The sequence below is a fragment of the Apodemus sylvaticus genome, chromosome 13 (assembly GCF_947179515.1).
Source record: "Apodemus sylvaticus chromosome 13, mApoSyl1.1, whole genome shotgun sequence".
NCBI lineage: Eukaryota > Metazoa > Chordata > Mammalia > Rodentia > Muridae > Apodemus > Apodemus sylvaticus.
The window spans coordinates 14175049-14198056 of NC_067484.1; the positions used below are offsets into that span (position 1 = coordinate 14175049).

Sequence of the window (23008 nt, forward strand, 5' to 3'; positions counted from 1 at the left end):
TAGTGTGAAGGAAAAGAATTGGGTTGTCCAGTGATGGGTTAGGGGCCAGTTCTGACTCGCACTGCCCAATCGGAAGAGCCTGGCCTGGAAGAATGGAGCCAACTGCTACAGCAGAGAACTTTCTGCGCACCTCCATACATGTATCATGCTGTACCACATGAGTACAGGGAAGCCAACCTCCCTCGCAGAAAAGGAACTCAGGAACTCAAGCCAGGTGTCCTGTTCATCTGCGTGTAGAAGGCAGAAGCCACAGCCCAATCAGTGTATTTCCCTCCTCCTTGTTTTACTCGTTCCCAGGAATTGGTAAAGGAATTCAGATCCGTGAGTGTCTGTTCCTTTCTCCTCCTCCTCCTCCTCCTCCTCCTCCTCCTCCTCCTCCTCCTCCTCCTCCTCCTCCTCTTCCTCTTCTTTTCTTTTCTTCCTCTTCTTCTTCTTCTTCTTCTTCTTCTTCTTCTTCTTCTTCTTCTTCTTCTTCTTCTTCTTCTTCTTCTTCTTCTTCTTCTTCTTCTTCTTCTTCTTCTTCTTCTTCTTCTTCCTCTTCTTCCTCTTCTTCCTCTTCTTCCTCTTCTTCTTCTTTTCTTTTTTTGGTTTTTTGGATTTTGTTTTTTTCAAGACAGGGTTTCTCTGTATAGCCCTGGCTGTCCTGGAACTCACTCTGTAGACCAGGCTGGCCTCGAACTCAGAAATCCGCCTGCCTCTGCTTCCCAGAGTGCTGGGATTACAGGTGTGCGCCACCACCACCTGGCTCCTTTCTGTTCTTCTAGTACCTGCCTGAGACAAGGCATGGAGCAATTGCTACATACTAAAGTGTGTGCATAGTATACATACATACATACATACATACATATATAGATGTATATATATACACATACACATATATACATACACATATATGTTAATATATATGTTAATGTGTGCATGAACACATTCATACTGACGTGTGTGCACAGCAAATGCTTAGCAAAGAGACTTGATCGGCTGATTACATGCCATCACCACTGGGTACTTCTGGAACATGAAGAACCACGTGACTGAAGGCCTCTCCTATGCACGTTGCCGTGGGCACACCTGTCAGTCAGCAAGGGCACTGAACTTCCTGGTGACAGGGGCACACTGTCCTGCACCACACCTGGCCCCGACCTGTTTGCTATGCTTGAAAGCTAAGAACATGCACTGCCTTCTTCGATGACTAAACAAGTAAAAGAGCATTTGTGACATATCAAAAGCACGTGGTGTACAGTTTCTGGCACTTATAAACAGAAGCGTATTGGACTGTTCACAGCTGTTCGGTCATAGGACTGTCTGCTGTGGTTGTGCACCCACGGCAGAGCTGAACAAGATGGCTGATAGCGGTATTCTCCCTATTCAGTGTCTCCAGGCACAGAACAGTGGCCTTTCTGCCTGTAGGTGACATAAAACACCACATAGCATGTCAGCAGCTGGTGGCCAGCCCCACCCTAGGATGCACACCTATGATTTCTAGTGTAAGATGCCAAGAGGAGAAGCCATGGGCACTGTTCAAGCTTTGTGGCTTTGGTTGGTACAGAATTTGCCTAGCACGCATGGAGCTCTTAGTGTGATCCCCAACACCACACCAACCGACGTTGGGGCACACTCCCGCAACCCTAGCACTTGGACCTGAAGTCAAGAGGATTGGAAGTTCAAAGTTATCCTTGATTACATAAGGAGTCCTAGGTCAGACTGAGCTACCTATGGGAAATACTGGAGAGAGAGAGAGAGAGAGAGAGAGAGAGAGAGAGACAGAGAGAGATTTGGTCACTTGGCAAGTGAGGCACTCTTAAAGATGCAGATGATTTTCATTTTAATTTAATAAATTAATGATAATTATTTTTGAATCAGAAGATGAATGTGTGAACATCTTAAGTCTGTGCTCTGGCACAACTCATATTTAATTCCCACCCCCAGGGCCACCGGAGAGCCTTTGAAGGACCCAGGGGAGGCGGAATAGCTCCCAAACCCAGGAAGGAATGGGGAGAAGCAGGGCAGAACCTCACCAAGCTGTGAGTCACAAAGTCCTTTTCAGAAAGCTGTTGTTTATGTTTATACCAAACTGTTTTCTCTAGTGGTTTCCCAAAATGAAGTACAAATGACCAACAAACATAAATGTCCAACATCCTTAGTCATCAGAGAAATGCAAATCAAGAGTGCTTTGCCGGGCTGGCCAACCTCAAGAATACAGACCACAAGCCTGATGCAGGCTTGTGCTCTGCTGGTGGGGATGAGAGCTAGTCCCATCACTAGGGACCAGTTGTGAAGGGTCCTTCCAAACTGGAAATAGGACTGCCATGACTCAGGAATGCCAGTCCCAGAAGGGTACGCGCGCGTGTGTGTGTGTGTGTGTGTGTGTGTGTGTGTGTGTGTGTACATGGAATACAGCACAGATGAGCTTGTGTGTTCATGCTTACTGCCTCACTATTCCTGATAGCTGAGTCATAGGATCAGCCTGTGTGTCCACTGACAGATGACTGGTGGAAGAAAATATGGTATATATGCACAATGGAATTTTAGTTATTAAAGAGAATGAAATTATGTTGTTTGCTAGAAAATGGGTATAATTGAAGATCATATTAATCAAAAGGCAGACAAGACAGATATTGAATGTTTTTTCTCAATTTTAGACTATGTATGTATGTATGTATGTATTTATCATGCATTTTTATCTATGAATCAGTCTCTATGTATGTATCTATGTATCTCAGTATGTATTATATATATATCTATGTATCTATCTTTGTATCTATCTGCCCATCCATCCATCCATCCATCCATCCATCCATCTATCCATCCATCTGTCCGTCCATCCATCTGTCCATCTGTCTGTCCATCCATCTAATATGAATGCGGTGAAAGTACAAAAGGAACTGGGGAGAGGAATGAGACCAGTGAGGGGGGGGGGAAAGCAACTAGGGGGAGGGGGAGGGGGGATGAACATGGTCAAAGCGAACAGTATGTTTGAGAGAAATTGTTTTCATGAAACCCAGAACCACGTACAATGAATGCACACTAAGGGCAGGGAAGGGGGTTGAGAGAGAGAGAGAGAGAGAGAGACAGAGACAGAGACAGAGACAGAGAGACAGAGAGAGAAGGGGGAGAGAAGAGGGAGAGGAGTGGGGGGAGAGGAGAGGAGTCAGACAGGAGAAACCCAGTGAAAGGGAAGCCGAGAGCCCACCAGAGAGCCCAGAGCGGATGGACAAGGTGGCCACTCTGCAGGGTTCTCTAAAGGGTTTTGTTTGTTTGTTTGCTTTTGACTATATACATATCTAGCATTTGCCACCATTGTCCAGATCACTGGGAGGAGCAGGAGGCTGGTGTCTTCTCCTGCCTTTCATTGGAGGGACACATTCCAGAAACTGTCATCTTGATCTCCCAAAGGCCTCGGTTCTGGCTGCCGGACACCAAGCAGCGGGAGAAGCCACCAGTGAGCCAGCCAGGCTGGCTTCCCTCCTTCCTCTCTACTAAGCAGAGCGGCCCAACAGTCCTGCTTCTTAGTGCAGCCATGCTATTCTGCATATAGCTAGAGGGCATTTCTTTAATCATCTGTAAATATGCAAAAACCAGTCAGAAATGATTAGCACTCACACAGAGAGTGGGCTCACCACACAAAACAAAATGGAGGCATTTAGGACTGGGCATTTCTGAGTTATTTTTAGGTCCTTCTGGGGGACAGTAGCAGATCTGTGTGCAGCACTTACTGTGCCTGGATACCACAGGGACAATAGTGTCAAATGCCTGGCAGAGCATAGCGATCAGGCCCCACACAATGCTGCCTTTCAGTCTCATGATCCACCATCAAGGGAGCGCCCCATGGTGTCAGCTCCGTGTCAGCTGGTGTTAGCCCCTGCTGGGTTTTAAGGATAAAAATAGTCTCTTCAAGTGAGTGAGGAGTTGGTGAAAGTTTTGAAAACTCTGGGTAATAGAACAGGCCTTTTGCAGATTCTAAAGCCAGACACTTAGTAGAATGGTTTCTGAGACACTGGTTACAAAATGACTTCAGGCAAAGCCTGGTCCAGTTCTTCACTATTGGTATGGAGTGTGTTCACACAAGGTGTGTGTGTGTGTGTGTGTGTGTGTGTATGTTGTGTATGCTCTCTGTGTGTACATGGTGTGTATGTATATGTGAGTGGTATGTATGTGTGTGCATGTATACGTGCATGTGGTATGGAGTGTGTGTGTGTGTGTGTGTTTTGTATGTGATGTGTGTGTGTGTGTGTGTGTGTGCATGGTGTATGTGTGTGTGCATGTGTGTGTACATCTATATGTGTAGGTGCTTTTGCCTGTGCATGTCCTGACATCTTTCTACAAGTACCTTTTCACCTTATTTTTTGAGACAGGGTCTGTCACTGGGTTTGGTGCTCACCAGCTCTGCTAGGGGGTCAGGGATCCACCGGCTTTTGTCAGTGCTGCGATTACAGGTGTGATCCGCCACGCCTGGCTTTTGCTATCAGTGCTGGGGAGCCATGCTTACGACCTCATGCTTGGACAGCAGGTACTCCTGAGTCCCTGAGCCACACCCCCCCCCCCCCCAGCCCGGAACACACCCTAAGTGTTGAAAGTGCTGTTTTCTCTTTAGTTTGACATTACAAGGCAACTTTCTCTCAGTCCCATTTGGCTACCATAGATAGCAACGTGGAGAAATAGAAACCACCCTCAATCTTCAGCAAACGGAGCTAAACACACTTTAAATTACTTGTGAAAACTCTGACCACACCACAGTGATACTTGTAGGGAGCCATTTCCATCTCGTGTGAGCCTTGGATCAGCTGATAGCTACACAGGAAGTGGGCACAGGCAGAGATTCAAAGCCTCTAGGTTATGAAAATGAACCCACTCAAGGGCTCGCCACCACTGAGGTGGAACTGGCCTCCACATCTCTTTCTGAGGCATTTCCTGATCTCACCAGAAACATCTGTTAGTCTCCCATGTGCCTGAGCTATGTCCCAGGGTCCTGGTCACTGTGGTCCTGAACAGTATGACGAAGAGTGTTCATTTCTTGGGCTTGCTTGGAAAATACCTATACTAAAACCAGACTGTGTATCTCCCTGGTGGCTCGGCAGCAAGCCCAGGGCCCAGGCTGGGGCTGCATCTCTCCTCCATGGTCACTCAGGATGGCGTTACTATCAATGCAGGGCTCCCGTGGGCCAGACAGTCCCTTCTTACTTGAATCTCTGCGTATGTCCAAGTGTAGTGTAGGAAGAACCACACCAGTAGTGGTAGCTTACTTGGGATAAGGCTTTAATCTTTGTGAATGCTCTGCGAATTGGGATGGATTGGGCTGCTCTGTGTGGCTTGTGGCATTTTTCTCAGTGTGCTACATGGTACTGATCTCTGTACTGTGTGGCGGGCATTAGATTACCTGTCACCGGGTCTTCAAGGGGGGACATCCAGAATGGAGGGAGCCCAGCGTGCAGAACAGCCGGGGACCTGTGCACATCCATAACTTGAACACAGTGTAAGGCACACTTCTTCCCACCTGAACACATGCAGCGAGGGACACCACACCCCTGCTTTGCATGTTTCGGCACCTCCCCCTGACCAGCCTCTGCAATGGCCTGGGCCTCCTCCTCTGGCATGTGAGCCTACATCCTACACCCTCGGTCCTGCCGCTTGTACATCTCTCCTGCCGCTCTCTCCATGATGTGAGCTCCTGCTGCCGCTGCCCACCACCCCATCTGCACACCGTCCCTGCACCATCAGATCCCGAGACAGTGGCATAGCCATGTCTGACCGCTTGCTGGGAACTCCTTGAAAGAAGTCTGCTTTGCGAGTCCCTGTGAAATGGCTGCGACCACCATTAAGCAGACTGAGAACGGGGCGGCACTCAGCAAGGAGCACAGAGGGCACCAGGGACAGTCCAGGGCTCCAGCTTACTCAGGGCCTTGGAAGGGACTCCTGAGACCAGTGCCACAGTGGAAGAGGGCTTCCCACTTGCCCTTTGCCTGGCTCTCAGGACCTCTTCTTGGTCATGTGGCTGTCTTGATTCCTCACGCAGGGGTCTCTGCTTGGAGTTCCTAACAGGACAGTCCCTGACTATGGGATCACTTTGCACTAACTAGCTCAAGGTGGTGGACAAAAGCAGGCTTCCTAAAGCGGTGCTCCAGAGTCTTGACCTGCCACCCAGGTCCACCCTGAGCCAGCACGGTTGGTCCGTGTGCAGAAGCTGCCCCTCATCTCCTGTGGACCAGGCAGCTGTGTCTGAAGCTGACACTTTTCTCTCCTTGGCATCTCCATTTGGGCCAAAGGCACTTTCCTCTGCAGACAGCTACAGAGTGCTAGGGAGGATTCTCTCAGGACCTCTGTCCTGCTGTCTCCTGTCACCTTCCAGTCTCCCCACTGCCCACTCCCTGAGGGTGTTTCAACTGGCAGCTGTGTGACTAGAGCAGGGGGGACCCCTGCCACTATGCTTTGGGGCAGTTGGGACAGTGGTGACATTCTTAGTCCCTGAAAATTTACACGTTGTTCCACAGTCTCTCCAGACTTCTCTCACTCCGGGACACTCTCTTCCAGAACAAGGATAGGTTCCAGAGGGCGAGGAGTGTTCGCTCTAGCATAGGTTACTGACTGAGATCTCCACACAAGACCAGGCAAGTGGAATCCCCTGACCACTGGGAGCCTGGAGACCTCTGACCTCAGGAGGCACCAGTGTCCAGCCACCCACAGCAAAGGAGACATGTACGTGTAAAGTCAGAATGATTTGTCCCTGCCCCTCAGAGATGAGCTCAGTGCCTGTGCCCACATGAAAACCTAAAACCAAAGCTCACAGGCATGTGACTCGTGGCAGCCAGCGTAGAAATACCACCAATGTCCCCACATTCGTGGGTGCCTAGCCACACAATAGCAAAGAAAACGATCAGAGTATAGATGACCCCAGGATGGCATGCCAGGTGAGGACCATGGTCGCCTAAGATCACACATGCAAAGGCCTTTTACACAGCTGTGCAGAGCATGCAATCTCCTCAATGCGGCTGGCAGCTCTGCGGTTGCAGTGGCTGAAGCTGGTGTGGGAGGGGGGAAGGGGCTGCAAACTTTCCGAGCCCTCTTTCTGGGAAGACTGAGTGCTCTAAAAATAAAAGCAATTAAATTTCAACTTCACTGTTTTGTTGCTTCAGTTGACCATTCAAGAAGCAGGAAATAAATCAGAGTATAAAAGAGGATGCCTGTAGACAGCACAGAGTGTGTGCAACTCCACAGGGTGTGTAATGGCGTGTGCAACTCCACAGGGTGTGTAATGGTGTGTACAACTCCACAGGGTGTGTGCAAGAACCACAGGCATACTTAATATTTCATTCTAAACACGACACAGACTGTGCATCCTTTGGACATCCAGTGAGTCACGCACCTGCTACACAGTGAGGAGGTCAGACCTCTGCATCTTCAGAGGAAAGTTCTGTCCCCAGACTGCAACTGTATTGCATACATATCATCAACAGCCATTAATCAAAGGGCTAGAAATAGACTAATGTTCTGCACTCCAGCCACTGAGCAGGACTGGGAAGGGCCTTGCAGATGGGCAGCTTCAGGGAGAATCAAATGCACTGGTCCCCTGCCTCCTGCACTGCTCCTCATGCCTCCGTCAGTGCTCCCCATGCCTCCTGCAGTGCTCCCATGCCTCCTGCACTGCTCCCCATACTACCTGCACTGTTGCTCCCCATGCTTCCTTCAGTGTTCACCATGCCTCCTTCAGTGCTCCCCATGCCTCCTGCAGTGCTCCCCATACCGCCTGTATTGTTGCTCCCCATGCCTCCTGTAGTACTCCCCATACCGCCTGTACTGTTGCTCCCCATGCCTCCTTAGTGCTCCCCATGCCTCTTGCAGTGCTCCACATGCCTCCTGCAGTGCTGCTCCCCATGCCTCCTGCAGTGCTCCACATGCCTCCTGTAGTGCTCCCCATACCTCCTGCACTGCTGCTCTCCCTGCCTCCTTCACTGCTCCCCTGCCTCCTGCACTGCTCCCTGCCTCCTTCACTGCTCCCCTGCCTCCTTCAGTGCTCCCCATGCCTCCTTCAGTGCTCCTATGCCTCCTGCACTGCTTCTCCATGCCTCCTGTTCTTTGACTCGGGTCCCTGGTGCACCTCTGCCTTGAAGCCCTCCCGAGAAACTGGGGAATGTGTTTCCTGTTTCTGCTGCATACTGGGGGAGGTCTAAGCATTACTCAGACTTAAAAACAGGAACATCGCTACAGGAAGTGGTTAGGTTCATGATCAAGAAGGCAGAAGTAGGCGAGAAATAAAATCTTGTTAACAGATGGTCCCTGTCTTGTGGACACTTTCATGTCCATTTTACTGATATGAAACCAGTGGCTTCTGGGGTCACCAGTGAAATATTTGGTTTGTATTTATAGTGCTGGAATCTTTACCCAGAAGAAATATAACCTCTATGCTGGGGGGAAAAGGGCAGTCAATGACTGACGCAAACAAGCCTTCTAAAAGTATCTGTAGAATGAATATATTTTGTATCAAACAATAAAAGGAAATCTTTTCACACTATGTAGTGCTTAAGATGCAGGCTGTGTGAGACAGCCCGCTCAATAGAAGCATTTTTCTCCGGTCCATATTACTTCATTAGAAAAGACATCTGTACTATATGTGCACCTGTATGGACATCTGTATAAAGGCCAGTGGGCAGCCTTGGGCACTGGTCCTGGGGTGTTCTCTTCCATGAGGTCACCAGGCAGGTTGGGCTGGGCACTGGCAAGCTCCAGGGACGCTCATGCCTTTCCCCTCTAGCACTGAGGTTGCAAGGATGTACAGCTGACCGACTGTTCTCCACAAGGGTTCTGGAGATCAGACCGAGGTCCTCGTGCTTGTGAGGCGCACGCGCGCGTTACCAATGGAGCCACCTTCCCAGACCCCAGTTTCATTTTAATCCCACATGCTTACACAGTTAGGTGAAAGGCCCCTGAGGTCTTTTGAGAGAACAGCAAGGAAGTCTTGCCTCTTTGCAGATGCTCTGCTTGGATTTAAAGGAAAGGAAAGATGCTTCTGTGAGTTCGTCCTTACTGGTCACTCCTGCCAGCTCCATGTAATTTCCTTCTGCATTGGCCCCTGGCTAACTAGGAACCAGCTTAAACTCGCCAAGCAACGAGTGCTCCTGTCACTCTGTTCAGAAATGAGCACCGTTTAATTTGGAGCCAGTGCATCATGGTCTTCAAAGAGTAAAAACCAAACAGCAAATATTACAGGGCTTCTCTGAGCATCCACTCACACACCCCTGTTCATCTCGTGACTTCAAGAAGTCCCTGATCCAAATGGAATCATGGAAGAGGAAAATCCCCCGCCAAGTGAATTATCAACTCCCTAGGCTGAGGGACAAAGACACTCCTGCCCTGACCCTCCAGGATCTTGTTGTACAGAGACAGTTGCAGAAACAGGAAAGAATTCGAGCGTGCTGGCACTGCCTACCATTGCTGCACATAGGAGACACAGGCACAAGGAACACCTGGAGTTTGAGGGTAGCCTGGTCTACATAGTCACGCATCATCTCAACAAAGAAAAAAGAGAAAAGGAAAAAGATTTGGGGACCTTGAGCATTGAAGACTGTCAAAATTCTCATGTAAACGTGAGCTGTCTTGCCCGGCACACTGAAGCCTCGACTTCCCCTCTACCGAGAAAGGGAAAACCTCTTAGGGTGGCCTGAAGCCTGCACAGGAGAGCTGAGAGAACATGAGGGTCACCGTGGTATCAAATCCACACGGTCATCTGTCTATGAGCCAAAGACTTTTGCTGATTATCCTTGGTATCCAAGGTTTTTCAAAGGACCTGGGCCTGTGGCCCTGAGTGTGACCGAGCGGTTTGAGCCCCTCACAGCTCTCCTGTGTGGTTGTGGTCACGGTCAGGGTGCTCATAGTGAATGCACCGGGGCTTCCCACTCTCTGCAGGCTCTTCGTCGGAGCCTACGGGCAGCTCCCCATCTCCATGTGGTCTTGGATAGTTATATACAAGCACACACACACACACACACACACACACACACACACACACGGAGAGAAGAGAGAGAGATTGAAGATGTTAAAGGGTCCTTGTATCCTTCAAACAACCAGGCAGACACCCCTTGTATTATTACACCAGAGGAAAAGCTGGGCCACAGCTATGACTGAATCCATGCCCATACTGTATCTCTTTTTCTTTCAGCCACATCCATAGAATGGTACAACGCAGAAGCTTGGCCCATCCCCATCAGCTAGTGCCTTGGAAGACATCTCTACTTCTCCTCACTGCACTGTCCCGTGAACACCAGAGGGAGGTACTGTGGAGCATCTTCCTCTAAAGGCCAGTGCCAGTACAGACAAGCGACATCCCTGCAGTGCCGTTGCGAGTGCGGGTTCCATGGGGCTGGAGGTGGACTGTGTGTGGCAAGTGAGTTCACCAGCGTGAGAGCCTGGGCGTGCCAGATCCTGCCACACTGGAGTGGGAGCTGCACTCTCCCCAGGAAAGAGATGACACTCACTAACAGGACTTCCTAGGAAGGAAAAGCCATTGTGGATTTATTTATTAATACCATCATCTCAAAGACTCCCGGAGAAGCGCTTGCCACTCTTATTCTAGGGAAGCTGCAGGTCTGGGAGGGGACACCTGCTGGACTTGTTTCCAGCGTGTTTGGATCTGAAGATTCCAGGAAAAATAATGGAACCTGAAGGGGTGTTCTGTTCATTTCAACGAATTTCAACGAAAAGTTTTAGCTCAAGGAAAGCCTTAAAAGAGATAAATAAAGTCAAAATCCTCCAAGCTTGGAAGAGAGATGGAGTCCTTTCCCAGTTAAGTTGTAGTTTGCGGGCAACTGTAGCTGTGAATTGCAGTGGCCAGTAGTTGGCATAACGGTCCATTCTGATTCTAATGTCCATAAGTCTCAGCAAGTTACCCAGGGTTCCTTTGCTGATAGACACGAGCATCTCCATTGTGTCCTTTGTGGCCACAGTGGACACTATAGAAACTGCTGCCCAACAGCTGACCTGGCTCAGTTAACAGTTCAATAGTTAACAGGAGATCCTCTGCCAGGAGCCCAAACAACCTGGCTCTCATGGCTGCGCTTGTGAGGGGGCAGCACCCAGATATGTTCTTGGCAGGTGTGTGTGACGCGGGATGTGCAATGGGTAGTGCCAAGCCTGGCTTAGCTGCTGAGTGGCTAGAGCTGTGTCCAGCGGCTGTGTACAGGGCAGGAAGGTTACTGACAGCTTTCCAAATAAATGCCACGTAACCCTCTTCACAGGATACATGGGAGTGTGTCTGCTTTGGGGTGATGTGGGCAAAGATCATGGAACAGGAGAGGGCAAGGAACATCTGCTGAGTCCCAGGACGGCAAGGCAAACGTCTTCCATCTTGACTCTTTCTTTCTTTCTTTCTTTCTTTCTTTCTTTCTTTCTTTCTTTCTTTCTTTCTTTCTTTCTTTCTTTCTTTCTTTCTTTCTTTCTTTCTTTCTTTTGTTTTTTGAGACAGATTTTCTCTGTGTAACCCTGGCTGTCCTGAAACTCACTCTGTAGACCAGGCTGGCTTCGAACTCAGAAATCCACCTGCCTCTGACCCCCAAGTGCTGGGATTAAAGGCGTGTGCCACCACTGCCTGGCTTGACTAGGCTCACAACCAAAAATGCAAGACTCATTATTTCTTACATGTGTAAGATGTTGGTGTGAACATGCCCCTGAGAGACATCCATTCCCTTAAGGATCCTTCTGGGCAGTCAGTGACACCCCTGCTCTTAGACTGGCGATGGCCCACGCAGTGCATTTGTATAAGCCGAAGAGTAAACAGAAAAAGTGTGACCTTCTTACAGGACACATGAGTTCCCAAGTCCAGTGACAAATTCAGACAAGGAAGAGACAGTGTGAAACAACCCCGTTTCCTGGTGAAGTCCAGACTTAGGTGCTTCTGAAATCTGACCCAAGACACTTAACAACATGCTCAGAGGGACTAAGGTCCGAAAGGACCAAGATGTCCGGCGGGGCCTTGTGCATGGAGGCTCTCAGCATCCCTGGGCCAGGCGCAGCACATCGCTCCCCAGTGGCTGCAGCCCATCACATCTGCTATTGTGTTTGGGAGACTGTATCCCTCTTTGTTCTCGATATCTGCTCCCTGTCCTGTTGTGGCTCTGCTGACCCTAAGTGACTCGGGGGCATTTCTAAGGTGGGGCTCTCTGGCGCAGGCTTTCCGAGCCCTTTAGGCACAGGCAGTCATGGCTGTTCTGTGGGAGTCAGCCTGCACAGCCCCGGGCTCCTGGGACTCTTACTCAGCCTTCCCCCTCTTCCTCCCACGTGGACCGGCATCACTGTGATACAGCTACCACCCGGGAAACCTCAGCTTCCGGTGAGAAGTGTTTTAACAAATGGGAGAAAGGCAGTGTCCCTGGATCTCTTCACCCATGCTCTTTACTGTCCTACATGAGCACCCACAGCAGAGGCAGCTCAGCCTTGGCAGAGGAGTGCTATACACACAGACACACAGACACACACACACACACACACACACACAGACACACACACACATCCATATGCACATGCTGCACATGTGCACACACTCATAGGCACAAGCCAAACCCACGTATGTGTGCATTGATTCACACTCACCCATACATGTACACACCACACATGCGCACACACAATAGCCTGGGTCCTAAGGGATACAGAATGGGGAATTTGGTGGATTTCAGAGGTCTGCAGAGGCAGTGCTCAAGAGAGGAGATGTCTGAGAGAGGGGGTGTCAGAGGGAAGGGGGGAGCAGAGAGCAGAGAGCAGAGGGTAGAGCTGGGCCCTCCTGCCACGCTCTCAGTATTGAAAAAGCTTCTCCTAGTAGGGAAGGCATCCTGCCTGGCACATGCTTTAATCCTAGCACGCGAAAGGCACAGGCAGGCCTAGTTCTGTGAGTCTGAGGCTAGCCTCATCTACATAGTAAGTTCTAGGTCGGCTAGGCCCAGGACTATAAAGAAACCCTGTCTCTGAAAAGAAGAGAGGAGATGAGAGGAGAGGAGAGGAGAGGAGAGGAGAGGAGAGGAGAGGAGAGGAGAGGAGAGGAGAGGAGAGGAGAGGAGAGGAGAGGAGAGGAGAGGAGGGGAGAGGAAGGGAGGGGAGGGGAGGGGAGGAGAGAGGAGAGGAGGGGAGAGGAGAGGAGAGGAGGGGAGAGGAGAGGAGAGGAGGGGAGAGGAGGGGAGAGGAGAGGAGAGGAGGGGAGAGGAGGGGAGGGGAGGAGAGGGGAGGGGAGGGGAGAGGAGGGGAGAGGAGAGGAGAGGAGGGGAGAGGAGGGGAGGGGAGGGGAGGGGAGGGGAGGGGAAGGGAGGGGAGAGGAGGGGAGGGGAGAGGAAGGGAAGGAAGAGGAGAGAGGAGGGGAGGGGAGAGGAGGGGAGGGGAGAGAAGGTGAGGGGAGAGAAGGTGAGGGGAGGTGAGGGGAGGGGAGGGGAGGGGAGGGGAGGGGAGAGGAGGGGAGGGGAGGGGAGGGGAGGGGAGGGGAGAGGAAGGGAAGGGAGAGGAGAGAGGAGGGGAGGGGAGAGGAGGGGAGGGGAGAGGAGAGGAGGGGAAGGGAGAGGAGGGGAGGGGAGGGGGGGAGGGGAGGGGAAAGGAGGGGAGAGAAGCTGCCCTGAAGCTCCGACCCTGTTTTGAGATTTAACAGTGCACACACTGATGGTTGCTTTCTGTCTCCCAGGGACTTACAATCTATTGGGCAGGGACCAAGCAACAAATAAGAAAGTGCCCCTTGGGGGGCAGTGCCCACACTCTGTGCCCTTCCCAGTGGCTTGTGTGGAGGAGGGGATGTCTGACACTTCTGGTCAGAGGACCAGGAAGGAAGTGATGGATGCCACCTTGCTTGGCAGGAGCACCACCAGCTGATGTACCACCCTTCCCCCTCTCTTCCCCGACACTGTTCGGCCCTCTGAGCAGAAACGCAAAGGCAGCTGGGGTTCTGAGCCTCTAGGATTTAGGAGTTCCGACAGGCTGTGTCTCAATTCAGGATGGGTCACCGTGAAGGGACACTGAGCTGAGACTTGCAGGGGCTCCCCTGGTGGATGCCAGTGTTGAGGTTAGCCTGCTTGAACAGTGCCCTCCAGAGGTGAGTTTATACAAGTCCAGGCACCTGCCGTTCAAGCCACTTCCTGTAGTGGAGCTGCAGTCAATGTAGGCCTGGCTACTGCCTGAGCTGGAGACAGACCATGCAGACCATGCATAAGGGTTCAAAGGTCATGGAGGATTTTCTAAGGAATGCCTAGGAGCATAGACAATGTGTGGCAGGGACAGGATCCTCACAGGAGCTCCCCTGAAAGCAGAAGCCAGGAAAGTATGAGGATGAATTGAAAGATACAAGGACCCCAAGAAGTTAGAGATGGCAAGAAAGACATCCTACCTTCTGAGGAAAGGCGAGAGGCCTCGTGGACTGCTAGTGGCAAGGACTTAGGGGTGAGGATGCCTAAGGCGTGCTGGGCACAGCTCACTTGTCCTGATGAGAGTGTGTGTCTAACCTGGGAAACGTGGCTGCAACAGGGGCACTGGGTACATGGGTACACGGGATGCTGGAGCGCACCTCAGGGATATCTGAGGAGCAGGATTCAGGAGCAGCTATGTCATCCATCACTTCACCTGTGTGCTCCTCACAGCCTGGCCAGGACGGGGTCTGTGTGACGTGTTGCTCCAGTCTTAATGTTTCCTGGTGCTTCTTTTTGTAGTAGAGGTGTGGGGTGGGGATATGGTGGATTTAGTTCAGCAATTCAAGAACAGAAGAAATAGTATCATCTAAGGGCTTAAACTGTGGATGAGCCTCATATGCAGCTGAAGTCACTGGACTCTTGTAAAGGTCATGGGAATCTCTTAAAGAAGTCTTAAAGGCCAAAGTCTTTAAAGTCACAAACTCAAAGGCCTATAGGATTGAGCGGGTCACTCTGATGAGACCCTGGAGACCATGGTACTGGGCCCCAGGCAAATGTAATTACACCAGAAACCAGCTATTTCTGGGTCTTTAATGTTCCCTGAAGGGCTGGAGTTCTACACTCTCAAATTCTACCACATAGGAGAAGAGTGGTTTTCAAAAGAGTATTAATTGGGACCATTGGAGCCTTATAAAATGCCAGTGGTTACACAGGTCAGAACACAAAATAGTCTATCAAATAGTTGGAGTATATCCTCTAACCCATCAATTAATTTCGATCCTTTAATCTATTAACTAATCATACATATTTAAAAGAATGAAGTAAATACGACATTTATTTTTAAAATATGGGGGAAAATAAAGACTGAGAATCCCACGTACAGAGTGTGTACTCCAGTCTTGGGAAGTTCTGGGCAAGTTCACACTGACACCAAGACTCCACTTAGAAGTTAGTTAAGATAACAAACGATCTAGAGCCTCGATGAGGCAAGTCCAGGGTAGGGCGGGGCTGGAGGCCCGCACACATGCAAGAAAGATCTTATGCCCGCAAACCCAGCTCAATCTGTCCTCACTAATAGGGCAAATTAGGTAGCTGAGTCAGTTAGGATAGCTGGGGCGGGGCTGCTCTGGGGAACGCCTGGGGACTCCCTCTCAGGAATGGATGCTGAATGTGTAAGAATTCTGTTTTCCAGCTCCGTCAGCTAGAAAGACAGAACTTTTCTCCTCCTCAGCTCCTGCCCTGCTCTTTCAGGCAGAGGACTGTCTTCTCTCAGAAAGGTTACCTCCCCGTGGACACGCTAGTGGTCAGGCGCTTGGTCAAGGCATAGTCCCTTTCTTCCCACCTCTCGTTGCAAAGGTTTCCTGGCTTCTGCGCATCCTCTTGCTGAGGCGTTGTTTCCTCTAACCTTTGATCCCTGACCCCTCTGACTCTTGACCCCTGACTCCTCTGACCTTTGACCTCTCAGGCCCCATCCTAGAATATTGGAAGTGCTCAAGTACTATATTTATTTTATTTACTGGTGTGGTGAACATACGATAGAGCATCTGGGCCACATCACTGAGCCAAGTCTCCAAGACTCAAAGCTGTGTTCGCAGCATTTGTCATAGATGACATTTTTATTATGATGTTCTGGGTGTCCGTGACTAATGATGGTACCAGCAGCAAATGCTGCTTAGTCCTTCTCTAGCCCATGCACCACACTGGGGCACGCATCCCCAGTGATGGGTGATGGAGAGCAGCAGAGACGCGGATGAACCTGCAACGCTCCCAAACATGGCTGAGCTCCGGGGTTGTCATGTGCCTATTTGTAAGCAGGGTTCTGACTGCCGCCTCCTCCTGAGTACCGGGATTACAGGTGTGTCCAGGACGATGACCAGATTGCCTAGCAGCTCCCTCACTGATGCTCTCGATGCTGGGATGGAAGTGGGCACCTCTGACAGGAGGAGGACGGCAACAGTGTAAAGTGGAGGCTGGCAAGTGAACCAGATGACATCTCTCTGCTTGTCCTCTCTCGACCTTCTCTTGTCCTCTTCCTGGGGCCTACCGCCCACCTCTAGTTGGTCAGGGGATGAGGAGACTTCAGCTTCTGGGAGCACTGACTTCCTGCCTCAGGGTTTTTTCTAGCATAGAACCGGACTCCCTAAGTCATACCCATCCAAGTCCTGGCTGTGTAGCTTGGTCTGTCCAGCTCTCTGTCTTTGGGTCAGATCACATCTGTTGACAGAAGGCTGAGGCTTTGATAGAAGGTTATCCCAATAAATAAGTCAGTCAACAGGACAGTTTGTGGCCCATGACCTCCATGTAACTGTCATCTCTACTATTAATGTGAGCTGGACTGGGAAGTGGTGCCACATATCTTTATTCCCAGCACTTGGGAGGCAAAGGCAGGCAGATTTCTAAGTTCAAGACTAGCCTGGTTTACAGCGTGAGTTCCAGGACAGCCAGGGCTACACATAGACACCCTGTCTCAAAAAAAATCAAAAACAACAACAACAACAACAAAAGTGAGCTGGAAAATTCTTAGAATTTGTTAAACACAACGTTGTGTCCTTTAAAATGGCTGTGTAAAACTGTATGTAATTATCGGAATGGAAATGGCTGTACAGTCCATGCCAGCAAGCCCAGCTCTCAGGAGATGAACCTGGAGGATTGTAGTGAGTTCCTGGTTATCCTGGGCAACGGAGGAAGATCTTGTCTCAAACCCCAAATAAGCAGGGCTGGAGGGTGGATCAGGTCAGTGGTCAGGAGAGCTTGTGCCTCTTGTGGAGAGCCTGAGAGTTGGTTCCCAGCACCCACGTGGCGGCTCACAACCATTTATAACTGCAGTCCCAGGGGCTCCTAGGACTTCTGACCTCCTCAGGCGCCAGGCAAGCAGATGGTCTTAAGTTCAAATCTCAGCAACCACATGGTGGCTCACAACCATCTGTTGGATCTGATGCCCTCTTCTGGTGTGTCTGAAGACAGCTACAATGTACTCATATATATATATATATATATATATATATATATATATATATATATATATATATATATATATATATAGTAAATAAATATTTTTTAAAAATCGCACAGTTCTGCCACATCCTGTGTGACACAAGATATCTGACTTAGCATGCAGGTGGTCAAATCTCACATTTAATCCCCACCGCAGCAATCACGGCTGTCTTCGGTGCATCTTTATGTGATGTAGAGCTCACAGTCTTTAGTAATCTGTTGCTTCCTGTGTGCTCCCTTACTGTAGACTGACTCAAGCCATGGGCCACAGAGACAAGGGCATGCAAATGTTTCTGACAGATATGTTTTCTATCAACACTGGACACATGCAGGTCTCCATCACCTGCACCTCTCGTAAATTTCCACAAGTGTAGAGAGCCTTATTGAGGTGCCATGGACCCAGGCAGGAACTTGACATTGACCAAGGTGAAGTTCCTCACCCAGCCTTTGAGCGGGAACTCCAGTGTTAGCCATAATCCCCTCCACCTAGGGTGGAGGCTCAGACCAAGGTGAAGCCCATTGTTCTTCAAGGACCTGCAGTTTCCTGAGAAACACTAGTTGCCTGCAGAGCAACTGAACTTTCCAGCCTTTGGGGGAAGGGTTCTCCACTGCCTATACATTTGGAGTTCTCCATTAAACTTTGAGACCTTGAACAGCAATGTTGTCTTGGTCTTCCTCTCTTTTTGCCGCCTTCCCATACATCCCCAGCTTCCCTTCCAGGAACCCGTTTGATGTAACTGCGGGCAGTTACTGGTAAGATTCGACCTCACCTGTGTACCTGACAGACATATGAGATAGGACAGCAGTGGAAGGAGACGTGACCCTGCTATTCAGCCATCCCTGCCTGCGCTACCTGCCAAACTTGGGCAGCTTGTGCACTTAGCAAGCAGATTCTCAGTCCTGGACTGTGTGGAAGGAACACGCCTGCAGAGCAGTGGCGCCCTCTTCTGGTGGATGGTGTATATGACTACAGTTGCTCATCTTGAGGACCGGCCCAGGAGCAGCCCTGTTTTGAGAGCTCCATTGGAAGTGGGTGGGGCGTGCTGACTTTCTTCCCCATTGCCTTCCAATAACAGAATGGTGTGTGCAGTGTGGTATGTGGGTGTGTGGCTCAACAAAGTTTAAAAACTAGCCAGCTGAAAAATGGCCTGGTTCCTCAAAATGGGGTCAACACGGTTCCCTAGGCTACGGTGCCCTGCAACATTTCCTTCCTCCTGTGTTGTTTCCAGGCAACCAGGTCTGAGGTGTAACCACAGTGCAGACAGAGGAAGAGGACTGGAAACTTACACTGTGCCTGCTGAGACACTCCCCTGAGATGGAAGCAGCCTTTCAGTGGCATTTTACCCGTTAACGTAATGTCTCAAAGCTTGTATGCCTCTGCTTACTCAAGGGCTGCCTCTGGCCTGGAAAAGATAGCGAGGAAGTGAGTCTGGATTCGGCTGATTGGCTTGGCTTGGGCTTTAGAGCCATTGGACGCACCCCTTGTGCCCTGTCAACCCTGCCTTCACACTCCTCTCTGACTGTCCAGTCCATCCCAGCCACGCTGTCTTCTCAATGGAAGCAGTACCCTCCTTCTGACTCCATGATGTCCAATGTCCTAGGGGTATGTGCATCCTGTGACAACGCTCTGGCTATGGGAGACAGTTCTCAGCACTTTCCACATCCTTCACCTGTTCTCTGACTGAGGAACGAAACGCTCTCTGAGAGTTTAGAGATGACCTCAGTAGGGCTGCAGCCAATTCCTTGTTCATGAAATGCAGTGAATGACAAGGATCTTGCTTTTCTGGAATGCTGTGAGCCTCCTGGACGGTCAGAGAAGTCTTTATGAAGCAGAGGGGGTTGGCTTCATTTGCAACCACGTCTGAACCACTATCCACTTATAAAGAATTCTCTGGGGATCTGGAGAGATGGCTCAACAGTTAAGAGCACTGACTGCACTTCCAGAGGTGCTGAGTTCGATTCCCAGCAACTATATGGTGGCTTACAACCATCTCTAATGGGATCCGATGCCCTCTTCTTGTGTATCTGAAGACAGCTACAGTGTACTCTTATAAATAAAAGAAATAAATCTTTAAGAAGGAAGGAAAGAAAGAAAAGAAAGAAAGAAAGATTAAAAAAAAGAATTCTCTGATCTATTTCCTAGGTTCTGCGGTTTATGCTGAGGCTGGAGGGACGCCTTAGCTAGTTACAGTCAGGCAACCTGAGTCCCTGGGACCCACATGTTGGAAAAGAGGTTCAGCTTCCAAAAATTGCCCTCCTCTGATCTATCTGATCTATACACACACACACACACACACACCACCACCACCACCACCACCACCACCACCAACAACAACAACAACAACAACAACAAAACAGCAACAAAACCAAAAAGGCCCAAACAAACAAAACAGAAAACCCAGCCAGGGCCACTTCTGTTCTTCATTTGTCTGTTTTCATCTTTAACCCGGAACCTGTGTATATCCCCGAGGGGGCCAGGAGGCAAGCTTATCAAGTTCCAGGGCAGGGCTTCCGCACCTCAGTGTCTTTTGTCGGCATCATTGAGGATTGCTGAGGAGTACTGGGGGTGGGGGGCCTCCCTGACTCAGGGTTGAGTGAACCTAGGACATCTGCAGGCAGCGGGCTCCTCACACACCCCTGGACTCTGACTCAGTCACAACCAGTATGAGCTATGTGTGCATCAGGGTGACTCGGATCCAACTGCGTCTACACTGCAAGAGTGCTGAGGTGCCTTCATGCCACACATGTGAGTATATCTGTATCCTAGGTCTCAGGAACAACCACCAGCCACTGTGCTGTGGAGAGACAGAGCAGTGCTCTCCCTTCCAGTCAGGGTACAGGCAGCTGCCATGGTGACAGCTTCAAGAATCAGAGTGTTTATACAATTCAAGGAGGAGGAGGCTCACAGAGGCCTCTTGTTAAGACATGGTTTGTGCATTACATACATTTTGTATCTGTATACACATACATACACACATATGTTACACAAGGGCTGCTATCATTACAAATAAACTAAACAGCGATTAATTGGGACTAGGGACACAGCTTAGTGGTAAAGCACTCATGTAAGCATGTGTTCAACTCCCTAATGCAACCCCTAGCATAACAAAAAATTTGAACTAATACTAAAGACACTTACTCAAAGAAAATGCAAACTTGGGTATACATAATTTGCCTTTTCTCTGGTACCCCCGATACTCTTCTGTATATACAGATGTCGGTTACTTCTATGTGCATACTTAGAAAACACAAGTGAAGGACCCGTCTCAGCAGACTCCGTACCACCCTAAACACAGTACAGGCAGACCTTGTATTCTGTGCTGTGCCTTGCCCTGGATATTTTAAACTGTGCACCCTGCTACCAGGCAGCCACACTGCCGTCTTCTACTCTTCCCTCCACCACTAAAAAAATGAACACCCCACTTCCTAAAGACAGGAACGCCCTTGGAAAATTCAAGTAGAAATGGACATAGCCAAAGAAACCGGAAAGTTCCTTCCTTCCCCACTGGCCTGTACCTGTACATCTAGGCCCCGGTCACAGTTTTCAGTCGTTGGGGTCACATTGATCTCAGTGACTTTTTGGCCACAGATATTTGCTCAAGAAGGAAAAAGCACAGAAGACATTTTGAAGAAACCAAATAGTGTGTGTGGGGAAGTATGAAGAAAGGCCTTCGCATAGGCAAGTGGGGGTTGGAGAGTGTGGCTAAGGGCAGTGCTTTGAGTGACTGAAACTCAGGCTACATGACCTGGACCATGATCCCTGCAGTGGCAGGGCCTGGCTGCTGTGTCGTCTTGGGACAGTGGGTTCTTACCACACAGGCTAGCTTCAGCCACACATGCCTTCTCCTGTCTCCCCAAGGGAAGACAAGAGACAGCAGTGCCCCTAGGGCTCTAGATAAGCACATTCCTCAAAAAATCAGATGCGGGTGTTTGTCCCCCCTCTGAGAAATAGGAAGAAACAAAGCCAGTGTACAGGGTAGTGTGTGCCGGTGAAGCAACAGAACGGAGCATTTCATAGACCACAGTTATTCTCAGCCAGAGCTGAGTCACCGTCTCCAACCAGCCCGAGCACACGGGCTTTGGCAAGCTCGCTTCCCCATCAGCATGCTTTCAACGCTGTGAGGCTTGCTGAAGTTCGCACACACTGTCAGAGAGGGAGACTGCGCAGAGCCTGCGGGCTACAGGGAGCGAAAAAGAAGACAAAATGGAACAGAGCCCTAGGTCACGTGGGAGAGGGTTTGCAGGAGGGCAGTGCCACTGCCCAGGTGTGTTTACAAATGAAGACAGAGGTGGAGGGATAGATAGCTCAGGGGGTAGAATGACTCGCTACACACATGGGAGGCCATGAGTTTGGCTCCCTAGAATCCATGTTAAACCAAGTGCAACAGTGCATAGCTGTAATTTCTGTGCCAAGGGAAGGAGACAGAGGTGGACGGCTCTCTGGAAGCTCATAGATGAGTTAGGCTGGTGTACGCAATAGATACCTGGTTTCATAGAAGGCAGGAGGTGAAGACTCACACTCAGAATGTCCTTTGGCATCAGGATGTCCTCATAGGCACTGTACTACATGCAAGCTTGTGTCCACATACAGAAACACACACACACACACATACACACACTCACAAAGACCAATCAAAACAAAACCAGAAGCAACAGCAATAACCCCCCCCCCCCATACACACACACACAAAGACATGGATGGACCCAGGCCCCTGAAATACAACTTTCCCAGTGAGAAGGCGGGGTGGGGGGTGGGGGGCTCACAGTCCAAGCACGACAGGGGCTTTCCCCTCTCTGCTGCTACATACCAAACACATCACTGTCTTCTGAGGCCGTCTGAGAAAGCTTGCCCACGCTTCTTTTTTTTTCAGCCTCTCTTTGGTGAATCTCACCATCCTGAAAAACAACAACAACAACAACAACACAGCAACAAATACAGTTAGACATATTCAGATACATTTGGATACATTGTCTTCAAGCGGGCAATGGGGCTCAGCTCCGGGGTCTCCTTTGCTCTGCCTAAACAATCACAGTGCGCTGGCTCCACACAGATGCTTTCCCATGAAAGGGTGCCAGTGTCAGCCTGGATAGAATTTAATAGCCAGGCAGTTCCTGCCTGCAGACTGGTGGCCTGTCTGGTCACTCTTAGACTTCAAATGGCTTCCAGAGGCAGACTTGACATCAGACTATATTTCTTTGAATTCTAACTAAGCCTATTCAGAAGCCAGTCAGGACTCCGGGGACAGTACCAACGCTAACACTCAGTGTGCCTTGTGATAGTAATTAATCCCAGTTGGGAATTTCTGCCCCACCTTTGACTATTCAGTTCCAGACAAAAGACACAAACCGTTTATATTTATGATCAGTCTTTAAAGCACTAGATCTGGGCACACATCTACCCTCTACGCTCTCCGTGCCTACCTCCCATCAATAACCCTGAGATATGACTCGCCATGTTTTCAAGGTTCATCTGCCCCATGCCGTCTTCTCCGTGTTTGAGTTTAAATACTTAAGAGTATAGTTAATTCACAAATGTAGGGAGCAGATAGTGTTCTGTTTCTTTATGTGAGTGTTATCTCATTGGATAATTTTAATGTGTCATATTCACAAACCATATCAAATTCAGACTCAGCCTGGTGCTGGTGTAGCACTGAATC

The 23008-nt window shown here is 49.8% G+C and overlaps 1 protein-coding gene across 6 annotated transcripts in view; it reads right to left on the reverse strand.

Moving 5' to 3' along the window:
- The window catches only part of Mbp (myelin basic protein), a 108132-nt gene that overhangs the window by 42179 nt on the left and 42945 nt on the right, over positions 1-23008 (reverse strand). For all 6 annotated transcript variants that reach the window (XM_052201370.1, XM_052201369.1, XM_052201373.1 and 3 more), the window contains exon 3: positions 22160-22247. In XM_052201370.1, the coding sequence (XP_052057330.1) occupies positions 22160-22247 (88 nt within the window). The remainder of the gene's footprint in view (positions 1-22159; positions 22248-23008) is intronic.